We start from the raw sequence: 18,083 nt of genomic DNA, 5'->3' as shown, positions 1-18,083 counted from the left end.
CTGAGAGACTCCAGCCATACCCCAGCGCCTCCTTGTCTGAGCTGCTTGGCACCGAGCACTGTAATGCATTTACCCACCTCACTTTTCCACAGGGTGAACCCAACTGCCGGTAATTTCATGATTTTCGTGATCCCTTGGATTGAAAGATGTCCTATTTACACCTGTTTCCCAAATATGGAAGGGAGGGAGCTTGGGGACATTTTAGACTGAAAAGACAGCAGTGTTACTAAGCTAAGCCCCCCCGCACCCCAGCATGCCCCTGATGAAGGTGCACACTGTTAGCCATGAAAGCCATATTCATGAGCTTGTCCCCTTTTTTCCATCCTGAGATTTCTGGAGATGGAGATGATCTCAATGGGCCGTTTGTGTGGAAGCTGTGCAGGGAAAGACGAGACGAGAGTGCGATGTGACGCGATGCAACGTTTGTCACGTTTAAAAGACCGTCCTCCCAGGTTCCAACAGTCTAGGGAATTGCCGCCTAAATGACTGATGGTTCTGGTGGTCAGTATGATGCTGTATGTATGTAATCTCCACAGTAGCTCCACAAACAATGTTCATGTGACTTATTTAATTAGTACTGTGCCATGAGCTCATTAATCAAATGTTATTGATGGCAAATGTGCAAAAATGTGTTTGTGGCACAAACCCGGACAGACGGGCATGCCTGACAGGCTCAGGCAATTGTCTAGATGCATACACACAAGCTCATCAGATACACAAACAGCAGAACAATGCAGACTGGCAAAGACACACACATTTAGTCTCTGTTTATTGAATGGACACACAGGTATGGCACTTTGACAGATATGAGTTCAGTTTAACATGGTTGAAAGTAGACAGCTGACAGCAGGACAGTGCCATATGAAAGGTGCTGGATATTACTCCGTACAATTAGAATAGGAACCAGTGCAGTATTCACCACTTACCTCACAGAGAACCTTCTCTGTGTTACTCGAGTAGTCAGTACTTTTGCAGGGGAAGTGTGTGCACATGTCATCATTACAGGCATCACTTGATATGAGTAATATGAGTAATATATGGAAGACAGCAGTCAAATGTGTTTCCAGTTTGTAGTCGCCAATAGATAGTGTTTATTGTCACTGATGTAGAAGCTGATAATCATTCAGCATCCTAGCTTCAGCATTTCTTTATTTCTTTATTTCTATTGCACTGCAAATAACGGATTAAATTAAAATGAAAATTACTTCATTTCTTTAAAATTGAGTTGTTCCAGTGACAATAGCCCTGTCCCAGCTGGCGCACTTGCAGTCCTATGATCCTCATTTGGGCGTGCCCACAAAAACCTCAAGGCCGTATGGTGTTCTGCTTCTCATTTCGCCCTTCAAATGGGGTTTCTCACAAGACAATCGGAGCGGCTGGGTTTGTTTATAGCTGCTTGATTAACATGGTAGAAAGGAAGAAACGTTTAAATGTTATTAGAACTTCAGCTGCATTACACTTGTGATCTGGATTGAGCGACAGTAGATTAGCAAATCAGCTAATTGAAAAAATGACAGGACATAGCTGGGTATAGCATATGTAGCCAGTACACTGCACAACTCTGGCCCAAAGGTAGCCTTCTGACATTGCTAACACCATCCCCAGTGTTGAGGAGCACATAGCTTAAGGTGCTTTGTGACTATTGCTACTTTTACCACAATAATCTATATTATAGGATCTTTCCTAGTTTAAAGCCTAGGAGAATCCTGTTCAATGATGAATCTTTGAATATTTAAAATGCAGAACAGGGTAGCTAAAGTTAACAAAATGGTCCTACCCCAAAAAGGTAGGATGCTGAATGGCTATCAGCCTCTACATCAGTGACTTTGCCAGTTGTACAGTATAGCCAGTACATTGTACAAAGCTTTGGGTGCCTTGTGATTGTTGGCACAACAGGTCTCTAGCATGAGATGTTTCCTAGTTTAAAGACTGGGAAAACCCCCCTTCTAATGATGTATCTTGACAGTGGGAGGAACTTTTTCCCAAGCTAGCTGGCAAATGCAGAACAAGTCAGTTAATTAAAGTTAAAGCTGGGATGCTGAATGTTTATTAGCGTCTACATCAGTAGCCATGCCAGTTGTACAATGTAGCCAGTACATTGCGTGACTGTGGCTCAAAAGTACTCTTTGTTTCCTTTTAAAACAAAACCCAGCATTCTCAAGGTCTTTATACTTCTCCACATTGCTAACGTCACCAAAGTGTGGACTTGAAGGACTGCAGGGCTTAGGTATCCTTGGGACTATTGCTATATCTTCTGCATAAGATGTTGCCAGTTAGTTAACGTTAAAGCTAGGATGCTGAATATTTCTTAGCCTCCTCAGTAGTACAATGTTGGCAGTTGTACAATGTAGCCAGTACGATTGCACGACTCTGGCCCAAACACACTTTCTTAAGGTCCTTAAGGTCCTTAAGGTCTCTATACTTCCTCACATTGCTAACATCAAGTGTTAAACTTGGAGGACTGCAGGGCTTAGGGTGCCTTGGGACAGGCCTAACAAGGTCATGTTGGAGACCTAGGCTGCATCCAAAACCTCATACTACTGCATTGCACATATAGACTCTATTAATAAATGCTCTACTAATGGTAGTATACTAGTTTTGACATACTATTTAGTATAGTCGTAGCCTAAGTGGTTTTGGATGCAGCTGTAAAGGATGTAAGTGAAAAGGGTGGGCGTCTTACACAGTCTCACAGAGATAACTTGCCTTCTGTAGTCGCGCTGCACAATGTTACAAAATTAAACAAAAAGGGACAAAAATAATACAAATAGATCTGTATCCCAAGAATCTAATTTGAAATCCTAATATGCTTGACTTCATTGTATCCAGCTGTAGTCATTGAAGCCTTTTGTCCTGTTATAACATTCAAGTGTCACTCTTAGGCCTAGGACACCCCTAACACTCACTCACACTTTCTCTCATCTTCTCTCACACTTAAATCTACAAAAAAGGGGGGAAATTTGTTGCTGAACAGTAAAGTGCCTAAATTACAGGGGTTAAGTGGAAACATGTGGCTGTGTAGATTAGCAAAACCCTAAATGTGACCAACAGTGTCACCTGGTGGCCTGGAAGAATACTATTTTTCACATACAATGCGTTTTATTGGTGGGGATGCCCAGAACTTTAGCTCATTTTAATTTCTGGAAAATATTCAGTCTGTGAATTAAAATGACCTGCTTAGAGATCCGTGGTGTAGCTCAGAGTGTTCTGATAATTTGACATTGCGTTGTCTCAAAAAAAAAGAAAAAGAAAAGATAATGTCAGTGTTTAACAGGGAAGATCTCATTCAATCTCTCACTAAACTCTCACCCAAGATTCTTTGTTCTTTCTTTCTCTCCAACAGCAAGGCACTGAGTAACACTCGGAAACCAATAAGCCAGGCCGACTACAGAACAGAATCTAATGTGCGTCATTGTATAAGGTTGGCCCTCTTACTGAGACTACAGGTTCTCGTCTGGGCAATTAAGATTAAGAGATGCTCTTTACTAACAACAGTCCTCTAGATGATTTGAAGTGCAGGCCTTGAGTCCTGTTTAGAGGACCTTTCTCCATGTTCGGCTGTTGGCTGCTTCTGAATGTGGCTTGAGCGATCTTTTCCGTAGTCTGTTGTTTGTATTGCCTGTTGAAGGGAGGAAAAAGGAAAGAAAGTGCATGTATTTGTAATAACATGGGCCTGTTCAGTTCACTTTTAAGTGACATACAAATTGTTGCCGCTACAGCTTGATATTTTACCACAATAGCCTCTAGCATGAAATGTTCCAGTTGACTGGAAAACGCTGGAAAACACCCCTGGAAAAAACCCCTTCTAATGATGTATCTTGAGGGTTAGAGAAATGTTATCCCAGCTAGCTGACGAATGCAAAAGGAAGCCCGTTAGTTAGTGCTACTGCTAAGATGCTAAAAAAGGAATTGGCCTCTATGATCAAGATTCCTTATCACTGTGGGGATTTCCAATGATGTACGGAAACACAAAAAGGATTCAAAATCGCAACTTCTGTCAAACCAATATAACTAAAGAGTGCATTGTTAATGCTAATAATGCTAATGATAAACACCCTTTCATTTTTAGGTCAAACTGTATATAAAATGTTGGCTGCCTGTAACTTACTTCCTACACACTCCACTTTAGGTTTTTCCCACTGGCCATCTGGCATGCAGCGTACCACAGACAAGTGGCGCTGCGTGAAGCCAGTGTGACACTGGTAGCGGATGATGGAGTTGACTGGGTAGTACTCCTTCTTGTTTCCCAATATCCTGGCATGCTCTACCTCAGGTGGTGTGTGGCAGTTTACTGAGGAGGGGAAAATTGAAAGAAGTAAAGGCTCCATTAGGAATTACTGCAAGTACCCACAGTGACAACGACCAACAGCCATGCAAGAGTAGCTAGTAGACATTGTGACGGTGGAGATTGTCGCTAGCTGACTTTTTAAACATATACATTTGGAGGTGTATGTTGCTGTATCGTGCGTCATTATATGTTGAAGCTCCAAATAAACTGGAGCTGATGAAGCAGTCTCTCACCAGGTCCACTTTTGCACGTGAAGGGGAGATGGTAGTTACATGGCACATCATTCCATTGGCCAAACTCATGCCAGATCATTACTACGCAATCTTCAGAGTTAAAGTAGTCATCTGGCTGGTTTGTTCTCCAGTTTTCAAATTGCTGTGGAATATCATAATCACAGTGAGAAAGAGGTTTCTTACAATAGAAATAGCATATATAATATAATATTATATAATACATAATATCTTAAATATAAATAAATATAAAGTCATCAACTATTTGGAGCTGAAATATAATAGAGTTTGACTTCACCAAAGGGCTTCCGTCCGTCCAGCGGAACTCAGATTCCTTGTCTCTGTCATTAAGTCCAATCCACTGGTAATCCTGGGCCTGAGCTAGGGTGGTTTGGAGAAATGTTTTGAAGATGCAATAATTCCCTCAACACATGGTAAACATATCTCAGTTAATTAGTTTTCTACTCACTGTTGACAAAATATTGCTCCTCCTGGGAAGCGATGCTAACCAAATGAGCGTTTAGCTGTCGACAGTGCTGCTCAGCACTTGTCCATGTCTCCCGGTCACTAAAGTGGATATAGCAGCTGCCCATGAATTTCACCCAGCCTTCTTCACATTCTTGTACTGCTGGAAAGTCAACACAGACAGTGAGATGGGATTTATTTCAGGAATCTGACTCTATAAACAAAAAAAGGCTGATATGTGGATTTTATTTCCTCTCTATTGTAACTGCACAATGTACATACAGGGTTTACTGAAAGTATTGAAAGGACTTTAGTGTATAGCAAAAATGATTGACCCTCCCTTTCCAATTCTTTTAGAGATAATTGCATAGGTTTTGTCATAATAATCAAATAATTACTGAATAAAAAGTCATATGGATGAAGATCCCAGCTGAAAAATCAAGCTCAAGATTGGCTTTGGCTGGTAGTTGGTTCCAGATGGTTTAAGCTGCTCTTTTATGGTCAAGATGGTTGAAAAGCTGGTCATCCAGGCAAAAACATTCCAAATGACGGTAAGCTAACTGGCTAACCAGCTCTTGATGAACATAGTGTATGATGCATTTGATTTAGACCAAACTTGGTCATGCTGGGCATGCTGGTCAACTAGCTTGGTCATACTGGTCAACCAGCATGGTCTTGTTAATCATGCTGGTGGACCAGCATGTTCATGCTTGCCATGCTGGTTGACCAGAGTGATATTGCTGGTCATGCTTAACCAGCTTGACCAGCTTGAGCTGGCTTTACTTTATATACTGTTTTTTTCAGGGATGTTAGCCACAATGGCTAGATATAATGGGTCATTAGCAATCACACATTACTGTAGAAACAGAAACTGAAAGGCAACAGTAACACAGTGAGCTATCACTTACATGTTGTACAGTTTTCACCAGTGAATCCTTCTGGACACTGGCAGACAGCAGTTCCATCTTTCACAAAACACAGTCCATCACCACAGGGGTTTGGATCACAGAGGTCAGGGGCTGCTGCTTAAGAGAGAAAGTGTAGTGAGTCACCGGTGAGCATGTATTTCACTCACAATTGAATTAAAAGTGTGCAGTGTTACACATATTTACCCTCAGTGACAGTGGGCTGCTCCACTGCAGTTGGTGTCTGGAGTGACAGGGAGGGAGAGGTGGTGTAGATTAATGTGACGTGTGCTGTGCTGGTTGCATTTACAGGTGATAAATAAGTGGCATTAACCGTCTCCAGATCTCGAAAGGTATCACCAATCTCTCTGCCACTCATGTCCTCTTCAAATACGGATCCAGAAGGCAGAACAGTGGAGAGCTGCTCTGTGTGAAATTCTGGAGAGCTACCTTCTCCACTGAGCACCACAGAGCCATGACCCTGCAGTTCACTCTCAACAGGTCTGGAGGTCACTTCTAAGGCCTCACCCTTTGAAAGCAATATGACACTATTTTCTGAAATAGGTCTGAGGTTCTCTCCTGATGGATGGCTCGAAAAACCAGATGTTCCAGAAGCATCTCCGGAAGGTAAGCCACTGACATCACCAGACACATCACCAGAAATCCCAGACACCTCCTGCTCGACTGAAGGTCTTCTAGTCAGGTCAGTCATATCAGAATCTAGAAATACAATGCCGCTTGTGATGTCACCACTGTGGAGCCCCCTGAATCCAGACCCACTCGTGATGTCACCACTGTGGAGCCCCCTGAATCCAGACCCACTCGTGATGTCACCACTGTGGAGCCCACTGAATCCAGACCCGCTTGTGATGTCACCACTGTGGAGCCCCCTGAATCCAGACCCACTCGTGATGTCACCACTGTGGAGCCCACTGAATTCAGACCCACTTGTGATGTCACCACTGTGGAGCCCACTGAATTCAGACCCACTTGTGATGTCACCACTGTGGAGCCCACTGAATCCAGACCCACTCGTGATGTCACCACTGTGAAGCCCACTGAATCCAGACCCGCTTGTGATGTCACCACTGTGTAATCCACTGAATCCACTCTCCTCGAGTTGCCCTGTACCTAACTCTTGCTCTTTTTCAGTCTGTGAGATGTCAATGTGCTTGTAATCGATGAAGGTGATCATATCTTCACTGCCAAAACCAGATGAAAGATCACCAGAACCACTTCTGGCATGACCGGATCCAGACAAGTCACCTGATCCTGAAAGATCACCACTTATGTCTCCAGATCCCAGGGGCAAAATGATTGTGCTCCCTTCTCCAGCCTCTTCTGGGCCCCCTGAGACAGATCCTTCTGCTGAAAGTATATCTGCACTTTCCTGGAAGATCACAAAGATGCCTGAACCATCACCACTCTGCCCAGACCCAGAGACATCTCCACTGGGGATTCCACTGCCAGACACATCTCCACTGGGGATTCCACTGCCAGACACATCTCCACTGGGGATTCCACTGCCAGACACATCTCCACTGGGAATTCCACTGCCAGACACATCTCCACTGGGGATTCCACTGCCAGACACATCTCCACTGGGGATTCCACTGCCAGACACATCTCCACTGGGGATCCCACTGCCAGACACATCTTCACTGGGGATTCCACTGCCAGAGACATCTCCACTGGGGATCCCACTGCCAGACACATCTCCACTGGGGATTCCACTACCAGACACATCTCCACTGGGGATTCCACTGCCAGAGACATCTCCACTGGGGATTCCACTGCCAGAGACATCTCCACTGGGGATCCCACTGCCAGACACATCTCCACTGGGGATTCCACTACCAGACACATCTCCACTGGGGATTCCACTGCCAGAGACATCTCCACTGGGGATTCCACTGCCAGAGACATCTCCACTGGGGATCCCACTGCCAGAGACATCTCCACTGGGGATTCCACTGCCAGAGACATCTCCACTGGGGATTCCACTACCAGACACATCTCCACTGGAGACTCCACTGCCAGACACATCGCCACTGGGGATCCCACTGCCAGACACATCTCCACTGGGGATTCCACTGCCAGAGCCAATCTCCTCCATAGACTTAGGAGGGACAAGAGGGCGAGCTGAAAAACATAACAATGACATTCAGTATACTGCACATGTTGGTTTAAACACATAAAAATCTATCAGATATCAAATGCAGATAGTACCAGGCCTTATGAGCTCTGTTATATGTGTCAAGTTGAGATCGATTCCTGCCCATTTTGCATTCAGCATATCTTCACTGATTAGCAGAGACAGATTTGCTAGGAGACAAAAAGAAGTCTTTAGTATTGATGCGTTCCCATGCCTTACATTTTAAACACTGGTGTGCCTTGCATTTTATACCTTTGAAGCAGTAGGCATCATGTCTTGAATTTGCGTCCGGGGACCCAGTCTGGTTAGGGTTGGCATAAATAGTGTGAACTCCTGTTTTATTCACACCACAATCGTGCTGTGGGGTTTGCACAGGGTAGCGGACACTGCGATCAGACAGCCAGCCTGGGCTACAGGAATGGAAGCCCTGACTCCAGGCTGCATATAGCTCTCCAGGGGAGGCAAGCATGGCATTTTGTGTTTGGCAATGGGTCGTTGCTTCATAGTAGGTAAAGCCTGCCAAGGAGCTGACATGGAAGACCTCCCCTAAGAAAAAATTTAGATAATCAATAAAAAATATTTTTCTCATTAACATTGTAATGGTTGATGAATATGCATGGTTATACAAAAAATATTATTTGTCTTAAGAGTTTCTGGTTACCATGTCATTGTTCAGCATATTTTAATATACTGAATCATGATAGATTCATGCCAATTTTGTAATGTCAAAAATAAGATCAGTTTGCAGAGGAAAATGTAAAATTGGTCCTGTGGTAAAAACATTTGACCAGACAATTGTTATCTGTATAACTAATAATTTGTAATAAGCCACTGAGGTGGACAAAGCATGGTTTTGAGTGCAGGGAGTGTTGAACCCAACTATGCTTTGCCAGTGGCTTACATGCTAAAAATATCAGGCTTACCCTTAATTTGGTCCATGTAGCAATATACATCATAGTGTTCAAATGCAGACTTAATCCCATAGGAACGCACCCCAGGAGCATTCCTCTGATCTCCAGAGCAATTGTTTTGAGGATGAACAATAGGGTACCTGCTCAGAAAAGAGGGCAAAATACACAGCAACTTACCACTGGTATTGGTCTTGTATTGCACTTGAGCATCTATATTTATTCTTGGCCTAACCCCTTAGATTCAGAAGTGCCCTTAGATCAAAGTCAAAATCAACTTCCTTCTCTTCCCAGATGTGTTGAGAGAAGAACCAAGAAAGTGAAACGTAAACAAGCAGCAACCTGACAGACTGATCTTTAAGCCACCCAGCGCTGCACTGATGAAGACCAGCCTCATACGCTGCTTGCAGCTGGTCAGGAGTGGCTATGTCAGCCCCCATCTGCTGACAGGCCCTCTGAGCCTCCTCAAAGGTGAAAGCGTATCGCCCCGACACTGCGCGGTAGTGGAACACCACTCCTTTAGTTTGTAAACCTGGGGAAGGAAAAGTGTGTTAATGATCAGTTTGCCTAAGAAACCAAACAAAAGCAAACAGCTGTTGACACACCATGAATAGCATCCTACCCACATACTCACACTCACCAGTGCTGACATTATCGGCAGGCAGCTCGTGGCCGAGATCAGGCCGGGCTGTAACCACACTGACCACATCCTCTACCACCTCAGTGACGTTTCCAGTAATGGTGGGAGGCAGTGGTAGGGGTGCCTCAATGGTGGTGGTGCTCCAGGGCTCATGAGTGACTGTGACCAGCTCGCCTCGCACCTCCCCCTCAGTGGTGACAGTCTCAGGATAGACGGCGGGGCTGGAGGTGACCGTGCCCACACTGAACTCTGGCTCTGTGGTGGTGTGAACATCAGGCACTGGGGATGGTAGACTGGGTACTCCATCCTCTCCTGAGAAATGAAAGATGAACAGTAATCACAGCAATGTATTTAAGTAATTATATAATAACTACAACTGCTGACACAAATTTGTTAATGCCCAAACACAGCTTGTCAAGTCTCTGCAGAGATGCACTGCCAAAAGAATAGGACTCTCTATAGCAGATAAACAGGAACCTATTGGCACCATGCCTAATGGCAGGTGTGGTCTAGAGGAGTAGTGGAACTGTATTTATTGAAATGATGGTGCTCCATCAAATATGTCTGGGATGGATTTGGAAGTTAGGATGAGGTGGGGTGCTGATCCAAAATCCTGACCTCACTAATGCTTTTGTCAAATGCAATCAAATTCTCACAGCAATGCACAAACTCTAAAATCTAGTAGAAAGCTTTATCTGGACAGTAGATACAGTTACTCCAATAAAAGCAGGATATTTCTGAAGAAACAACAAATAAGCAGGTGTCCCAATACCTTTGTCCATTTAATGTATGTCCATATATGACCATGATTCAGATTTCCATATGGGATAACATATGACCCTTGCCACTCACCTTCATAGCAGATGGCATCGTAATGTGAGTCAGGTAGAGGGTAGCCCGTCTGGTTGGGGAAAAGGTACACAGTCCGCACTCCCAGGAGACCTCCACCACACTGCGGCCGGGCAATGTTAATAGGGTATCTCACACTGCTGTCGGCCAACCAGCCAGCATTACATACGTCCATCCCAGCCTTCCAGGCCAAGTATAACTGCCCTGTGGTGGCCAAGCGTGCTCCAAGCTTTGCGCACTGCTCTGATGCCTCAGCAAATGTGAACTTCTCATAAGACATGGAGTAGAAGACTCTGCCTGGAGTTTACAGAGGAACAGTCATGGGGTGAAACATAGAGCTAACATACTGCAAACCTCTAAAGAATAGGCTTAGCATCTTACCTGACATCTCCTGCGCAAAGCAGTATACATCATAAGTCTCATTGTCATCCCTGACTCCATAAGTTCGTACCCCTGGGAAGTTTTCTTTGTCCCCGTAGCAAGGCTCCCTTGGCTCATGAATGGGATATCTGTGGAACATAAGAAGAAGGTCATTCACAAATTTTAGCTCCTTTAAAGTATAAAAGTCCTCATATGGGCCCACACTTCAGCCCCTTACTCTCATAACTACGTACACTACAAATGCAAATGCAAGCGCACAGATTGTCTCGTCCTTGTAGAGAAGTACTGCCAATAGAATAGGACTCTCTGGAGCAGATTAACAAAAACTTATTGGTACCATGCCTAAAGCCAGGTTCAGGCTAGGGGGTGTTCCATCCAATATGCTTAGGATGAATTAGGGAGTTTGGGATGAGGTGGGGTGGTGATCATCCAACATCCTGACCCCACTAACGCACTTCTCGCTGAATATAACCAAATCCTCAGAGCGATGCTCCTTAATCAAGTAGAAACTCTACCCTGGACAGTAGAGGCAGTTTACTCCAACGAAAGCAGGATAAACCCTAAATTTCATAATACCCTTGATTTTAGAGGTAACAATGAATGTGCAGGTGTCCCAATACTTTTTACGCCCATGTAATGTATATAAAACTATTGCTTTTACTAAAAAAAACTGGAAGAGGGTATGTGTATACGCAGTACCTGACAGTTCGGTCTGAAAGCCAGCCTGCATCACACTGATGGAAGCCGTCATCATAAGCAGCCTGCAGCTGCTCAGGTGTAGCTATGACTGCACTGTTCTGGATGCAGGCCGCCTTGGCTTCCTCAAAGGTCAGAGTGTAGCGGCTGGTGATGGCCCGATAGTGGAACACAATGCCTGTGGAACACATAATCCTGTTTGCTCCAGCCTCTTGGACAATGCAAGCATCCAATAAAACAATAGATTTTTTGCTCTAATATGTTTTATATTATTCAGAAACTAATTTTAAACTAATATTTGTAAACTCGTTATTTTATAAAATACCAACAATCAGATTCTTCAAATAATGTACTCATCTCTCTCAACATTTGATCAGCAGTTTAAGAAATGAGGCTTTCTGGATACGATTTTTTGATGTTCTACAGCTTTCATAGGTATTATGGAATCATCTACAGCTCTGTTGATCATTCATGGTCCATCTAACACTACATTTAGAATAATCCAGGAACTTTTTTAAAGCTTCAGACAAACTATTAGATTGAAAACAGTGATTCCAAACTGACTTTCAATGTACATTAATATTTTGGAGTTAAGTGTATGGAGCAAGCAGCACCTTGAACCTGCATCTCCACTGAGTCGTAGTTGTCCTCAATGCCCTGCATGACCTCACAGCGGTACGTCCCGGAATCCTTGGAGTGCAACTCCGTGATCTCTATGGTGACGTCGGTGGGCACAGTGGGGTAATTCACCATGGTGACCCTGTCTTCATAGTCAGGCTCGATCTGCACCAATCCTTCAGTGGCCACCAGGATGAGGCTGATTGTACCCTTGTAAATGTAGCTCCACTTAATGCGCTGGGACAGGGGGGCTATGGTGGGGGCTCCGGGGTCATGGATTGTGTTGTCCTGGAAGTAGCAGGGGATGACCATCTTCCCACCCAGCAGGGGGCGCAGTGGCTGCTCCATGGGGATGCTCACACTCAGCAAGCTGTCTTGATCTGGTAAGACAAATAACACTTTTTCTCAAACCCCTCAAATGACACACACACACATGCTAGCCTACATGGTAGTTTCATAGCAGTTGCTTGCTTGGGAAATAATAAGGCTTGGATTTGAGGGGTTGGGTCAGAAATGTTGTGGCAGTGAAGTTTCTGTAATTCTGTAAATCTGAAAAGATTCTATTATAGTAGGAAAATCATAGCTGACTGGGACTGGGTTTCAAACCAGCAATCCTCTGGTTACAGTGACGGCACCTTATTCTGCTAGACCACTCGGGGCCCCCTCATGCATTCATTTCTTCGACCATGTCTTAAGAGTGACAATAAAGTAAAATATATATTTTTTCATTTTCTTTTAAAATTCCATTACATATTTATTCCTGTAACACTAAATATGGAAAAAGTAAAACACTGAAAATATAGAGTTTTGGAATGAAGTCAAATCTGTTAAATAACAGATACAAATGCATGGTTGCCAAACGACCAATCAGAAAGCTTGCTGAAAACATTTTAGCTCACCGTCCATATCTCCAAACAGCACTGATGCGGAGACGACACTGAGGCAGGCACAAAGCAGAAGAAAAGCAGCCATGTTTCACCTGTGAATAAACACAGATTACAGCTATTTATTGCTGTAATAACTTGTTGACATCATCATCTTTGCTAAATAATGTAATAAGTTCATTTGCATAATTGCATACAAACACACACACTCACAGACAGACACTACAGAAGAACAGTGTGTTGAATAGGAAATGTTCTCAGCATATGTATATTCAGAGGGGAAAATTCATTAACTCATTAAGTTTAAAAATGCGCTCATTGTGCTGCTGATGCAGTGATAATGGGCTTCTGTGTGTATAATTGCCTGGCTGGCTCTCGCTCAGTCGTGCCTGAATAAAGCTCTTTTAAATGCACTGAGCAACTTTCATCTTGGCAGTATCCTCACAGAGCTTTCTATCAGAGGCTCTAATGCTACAGGAAGAGGCTGTCGTATCTCTGTGTTTAGTGGCAAAGGCTCAACTGAATCTAAAGCAAGTATCACACACACACTCTCGCCGCCTCAGCCTTATCCAACCTTTCTTGGTTAAATATTTTTTTTAATGTAACAAATGTTTCTTTTCTTTAACATCCATTTCCTCTCCAGTTCTAAATGAAACATACATTCTTTACCGTGACTAAATTGAACATTTACTACATACAATTTGTTGTACACACACACACACACACACACACACACACACACACATACACACACACACACACATATATATATATATATATTATTATTATTATTTTTTTTTTTTCTCACTGAAATTTGTTCCCTAAATTTTCCCTAAATTGTCCATATATTTTCAATGTCAATGTCAGATATTCCCCATATTGTTCCACATTTCCCTAAAACGACACCACAGTGTGAGAAATTTATGTTTGAATGGGCTTTAAAGTGCAGGAGAGCGTGAGAGAGAAACAATCAGACAAAGAAAAGGAGAGAGAGTGTAAGTATGTGCTGCAGTTGATGCAGATGTCTAGATGTGCTGATGATTCTAAATATGAAGGTGTTAAATACACTATACATTTTATCATCTGAGCAAGCAGAGACTGGCAACTAAAAGCACTGATCATGTGAACTCAAGGTGAAGTAAATGTTCACTAGCTAGTGCAAACGGTACGAAGGATTTATTTAGCCGAATTTAATGCTTTTCCTGTTGCCCCCAGAATGGAGTAAAACAGAGTATACAGAGTATACACACTAAAAGACTGCATGAGCACAAATGCACAAACATCAAGCTGCAGATATTTCACCACAGGCCTAGTTAGATTCTGCACACAATCTAACTCAATCAAACAGGTGTGGCTGTTCACCCACACACATTCCACACACTTTGTGGATACAGGGCTCTGTTTACTCAACTATCACAGATCAGTGTGGAGTTGTGGAGGATCTGTGAGAGTGAAAGAATGAATGGATCAGCCTACTGCAGTCTGACCAACTTCCTCTCTGACAAGCCCACAGGTGTGGACAGACACCATTTCTGTCCTCTGTTTACAGATACGAACTGACTGCTTATGCAGAGCTATTTAAATAATCTGATTGTTCTAGGTCTTGTCAATGGTCTTTTAAAACACAGCACAAAGGGTTCTCTGAGTGATGCCATTGAAGAACCACTTCCTTTATAGAACCATGTTTGAAAAGAGAAGCTTTTAAAGACTGCTTCTCCAAAGCACCACCAGTAGATTTTCTATATTCAGGAACCAAAAGTGGAGAACCTTTCTGGCACATTTATCTATAAGAGTGTCTAAAAGGGTGCATACTCAACGCACTTGGGGGAAAACACTTAACTGCCAGGCTATTATGCAAGAATTGGAATTGCTTGCTCCTGGGCTCCCCCTACGGTCAGAAAGTGGAATTTGCTCTTTGAGCTGCCCTTCAAAAACTGCATGCTTTTTGGACAAGCTGAGAGATACAGAACCATCAGTGAAAGTGAAAGAAGCATGTGGACTGAGGAGCTAGAGTAATATTACAGAATTTAACACAAATATGACTCGGGTTTCACAGCGCTACTCTGTTCTCACGAGCGTTATCCATCCCGCTTCGCCAAAGTTACATAGTACAGTTAGCAGCGTGCTGAGCCCAGAGTAGTAATGACCAAGATGTTACTCACCCTATTACACGTCAGTGAAGCATCACAATGATTTTGAGGTGAAAATACTATATAATACTGCTTTAACAGACAGCCACACAGACTAGCATTGCGCTAGTGTTAGGTAAGAGGCAGGACCATCACATCTACCTACGTGGGACTTCTGACCACAGATAATTGTGACATTGCTGGAGATCACTGGTGATCTCTGGACGACAGTATGTTACATTTAATATGATTCTAGGTGCTGGGATTTGAAGTTTGAGAAGAACAGCTGGGCTGAGTTTTTATTATTCACCCTTTTTCCTCTGGATGTTATTAAAACCCTGTAAGTTTACAGACATTTCCATTTAAAGCACAGATTTGAGTAAATTCTTCTTAATGAGAGAGTTTTTGAGATTTGCTGACCTTACTATATTCCAAAATAAAGGCTGAGGAAGACCTACCCAAGGAGCCACCTGAGGAACCACATTTAGGTTTAAAGAACCTTTCAAAAGTGATTAAAGCTTAATAAACTTTAATAAAGATGATATACCCATTGGTCTAGAATTGCACATCCAAGCCAAGAACCACTGAGCTTGTCTTGAACAGAGGCTTCTTAGGCTTCAAGTCCTCCATAGGCAAGCTAGCCAGATAGCTCTAATGGTGCGCGGTGTGAAAAATGCTGACTGTGGAGAATCACACTCTAAATGAACAGTCACACATATACAGTAATGCAGGCTTTAAAAAATGCAGCTTCATGGCTGCACTTGTATTCTGAGCTCATCAGGCCAGGGAGGAGGTAGAGCTGGAGGCCTCTACAGTGTGTTCATTCACACACTGCGGTGTGTTCCTTTCCCATCAGGTAGAGGCCAATAAGCAGAGGTTTGTTCGAGCCTTGGACTGTGTGCATGGGCAGAGGCCTGCGTTATGGCCAATGTAAACACAGCGCTGTGTTCCACTGGAGGCCCTCGCCCACCAAAGACCCAGGAGAGCCACACGGGCAGAACAGTGTCCACATTCACACACACACAGGAACAGGTAGGTCACCAGCTTCAGGACCATAGTGAGACATTGGGTAAATATACCGTACTGACTCATACTAATACATACAGCCTAATTTAGAAAACAACAATTGGAACATAAAAAAAATGCAGTTTCATTTAAAAAAAAAATGTAAATTAAATTTTTTAAACAATATTTTCCTAATTCCATTTTCCAAACCTTCCAAAACTAGCATAATACAGAAAAGTGTGATTCATAGATTAATGCTTTTTAACAACTAAATTTGATGTCACAGATTGTTGCAGGTATAGGAATTTTTCTAGGAACTTTATATTCCAGGTGGGAAGTAGAGATGGAGTAATTGGTGAAGTAACCTACCATTGCTTAGTACATCGTTCAACTCGAGCATCAAAGTGCTGAACAAAACACAACTAATCTTAAAGATAAGTGACCTGAACCTACTCTCACATCAAAAAATCATCATCAGTACAAAAAAAGTGCCTGTAGCTCACTTATACTTCACTTATATTAATATGTATATAAAGAGCTGTAAATGAATGCCAGTGTTCTTAAAGAGTAAAATTTATATATGAGAAACATAAACATCCCACAGATCATTTCTGAAACTCACCAGATTACTGCTGTCTTTTTCCTTGTGTTCTGCTGTTGTTGCTGCGTCTTAGCTCCTTACAATGACCCAGGGTGAGCAGCAGTTGCCGTTGGTTAGCTCCGGTGAATTGAAAATCCTGGATCCTGCTGTTTTTGACTGCTTGGGAGCTTGGAGCAGAAAGAGGTCTTATTCAAATTGGACACAAGTTTAGCAAAGTGACGAAGCAAGAGAGAGAGAGAGAGAGAGAGAGAGAGAGAGAGAGAGAGAGAGAGAGAGTGATGGAAAGAGAGAGGGAGGGAGAGAGACAGAGAGAGAGAGAGAGAGAGAGAGAGAGAGAGAGAGAGAGAGAGAGAGAGAGAGAGAGAGAGGGAGGGAGGGAGGGAGAGAGACATAGAGAGAGGGAGAGAGAGATAGAGAGATGGAAAGAGAGAGGGAGGGAGAGTCAGAGAGAGAGAGAGAGAAAGAGAGAGAGAGAGAGAGAGAGAGAGAGAGAGAGAGAGAGAGAGAGAGCTGTCCCTGAGTGACATTAGTTTTAACGGTTTTGGATTTTCAAACACAAATTGGACCTCCAATCTGGATACACACAGATAATCACACACTCATTTTGGAATTACTTGTCATAAAAATAATTTGTGTTCTTTCATATTTAATAATAACTGTGTGATGTAATACATGCATAGTTTATTTAAGCTATACAAATTTCTCTACAAATTTACACATTTCTATGATTAGGGCCAAAAGCCTTAGTTTGTGTCTCTTCAGGTACTCCCTACTGGATTTTAAGAGATTTTCATCGTTTAAAAATACTTTCTTTATCATGTTTTTCTGTCCACTTTGGAAGGTCAAGTACCCAATCCCCATTCAAGTCAAGTCAAGTAGGTTTTTATTGTCATTTCAACTAAATACAGAGTACAACATTCCTCCAGGACCATGGTGCAACAGACACAGTGCATACAGAACACAAGTCATGTGAACTCCCCACATCACTAGCAATGCCCCAAACACTAGGAGGGTGAAGTACTAGCATCCGACACATGTAAAACCATCTTGGAGTGACGTTGGGAGGAAGTGCCATCAACGCTTCTTTGAGAAAGCAAGGCTAATTGTGCTCACTCTGGCTGCTGATGGCAAGCAGCATGACCTCGTATTACTCTACTGTTGTTAAGGCCATCACTTTTCAGCTTGTCTGATGCCAACACATGATAGATACACCTCATACTTCACAGTTGGCAAGGTGTTCTTTTCAAGTTTTTTTTTGCTGATTGTGGCCAAAGAGTTCTAGTTTGACTTCAGTCCACAGTACTTGTTTCCGAAACTCATCTGGCTAAG

At 43.0% G+C, this 18,083-nt stretch overlaps 1 protein-coding gene across 2 annotated transcripts; it reads right to left on the bottom strand.

Moving 5' to 3' along the window:
• Nucleotides 1-752: 752 nt before the first annotated feature.
• acanb (aggrecan b) lies at nt 753-16,955 on the bottom strand. 2 transcript variants are annotated; one of them, XM_072663747.1, is made up of 18 exons: nt 16,776-16,955; nt 13,035-13,114; nt 12,132-12,515; nt 11,521-11,695; nt 10,822-10,949; nt 10,444-10,737; nt 9,592-9,903; nt 9,294-9,483; nt 8,967-9,094; nt 8,296-8,589; nt 8,118-8,213; nt 6,096-8,030; nt 5,892-6,005; nt 4,988-5,146; nt 4,817-4,899; nt 4,522-4,663; nt 4,109-4,291; nt 753-3,619 (listed from the first exon to the last, which is right to left on the bottom strand). In XM_072663747.1, exons 2-18 carry the CDS (start codon nt 13,105-13,107, stop codon nt 3,534-3,536), a joined length of 4,776 nt encoding a protein of 1,591 aa, XP_072519848.1. In that variant the 5' UTR covers nt 13,108-13,114; nt 16,776-16,955; the 3' UTR covers nt 753-3,533. The 2 variants fall into 2 exon arrangements, with proteins under 2 accessions (XP_072519848.1, XP_072519849.1); XM_072663748.1 differs by having other exon boundaries at nt 4,988-5,143.
• Between the last annotated feature and the right edge of the window lie 1,128 nt (nt 16,956-18,083).

Source organism: Salminus brasiliensis, chromosome 19 (genome assembly GCF_030463535.1).
Source record: "Salminus brasiliensis chromosome 19, fSalBra1.hap2, whole genome shotgun sequence".
Lineage (NCBI taxonomy): Eukaryota > Metazoa > Chordata > Actinopteri > Characiformes > Bryconidae > Salminus > Salminus brasiliensis.
This window is presented reverse-complemented; position numbering and strand designations above follow the sequence as displayed.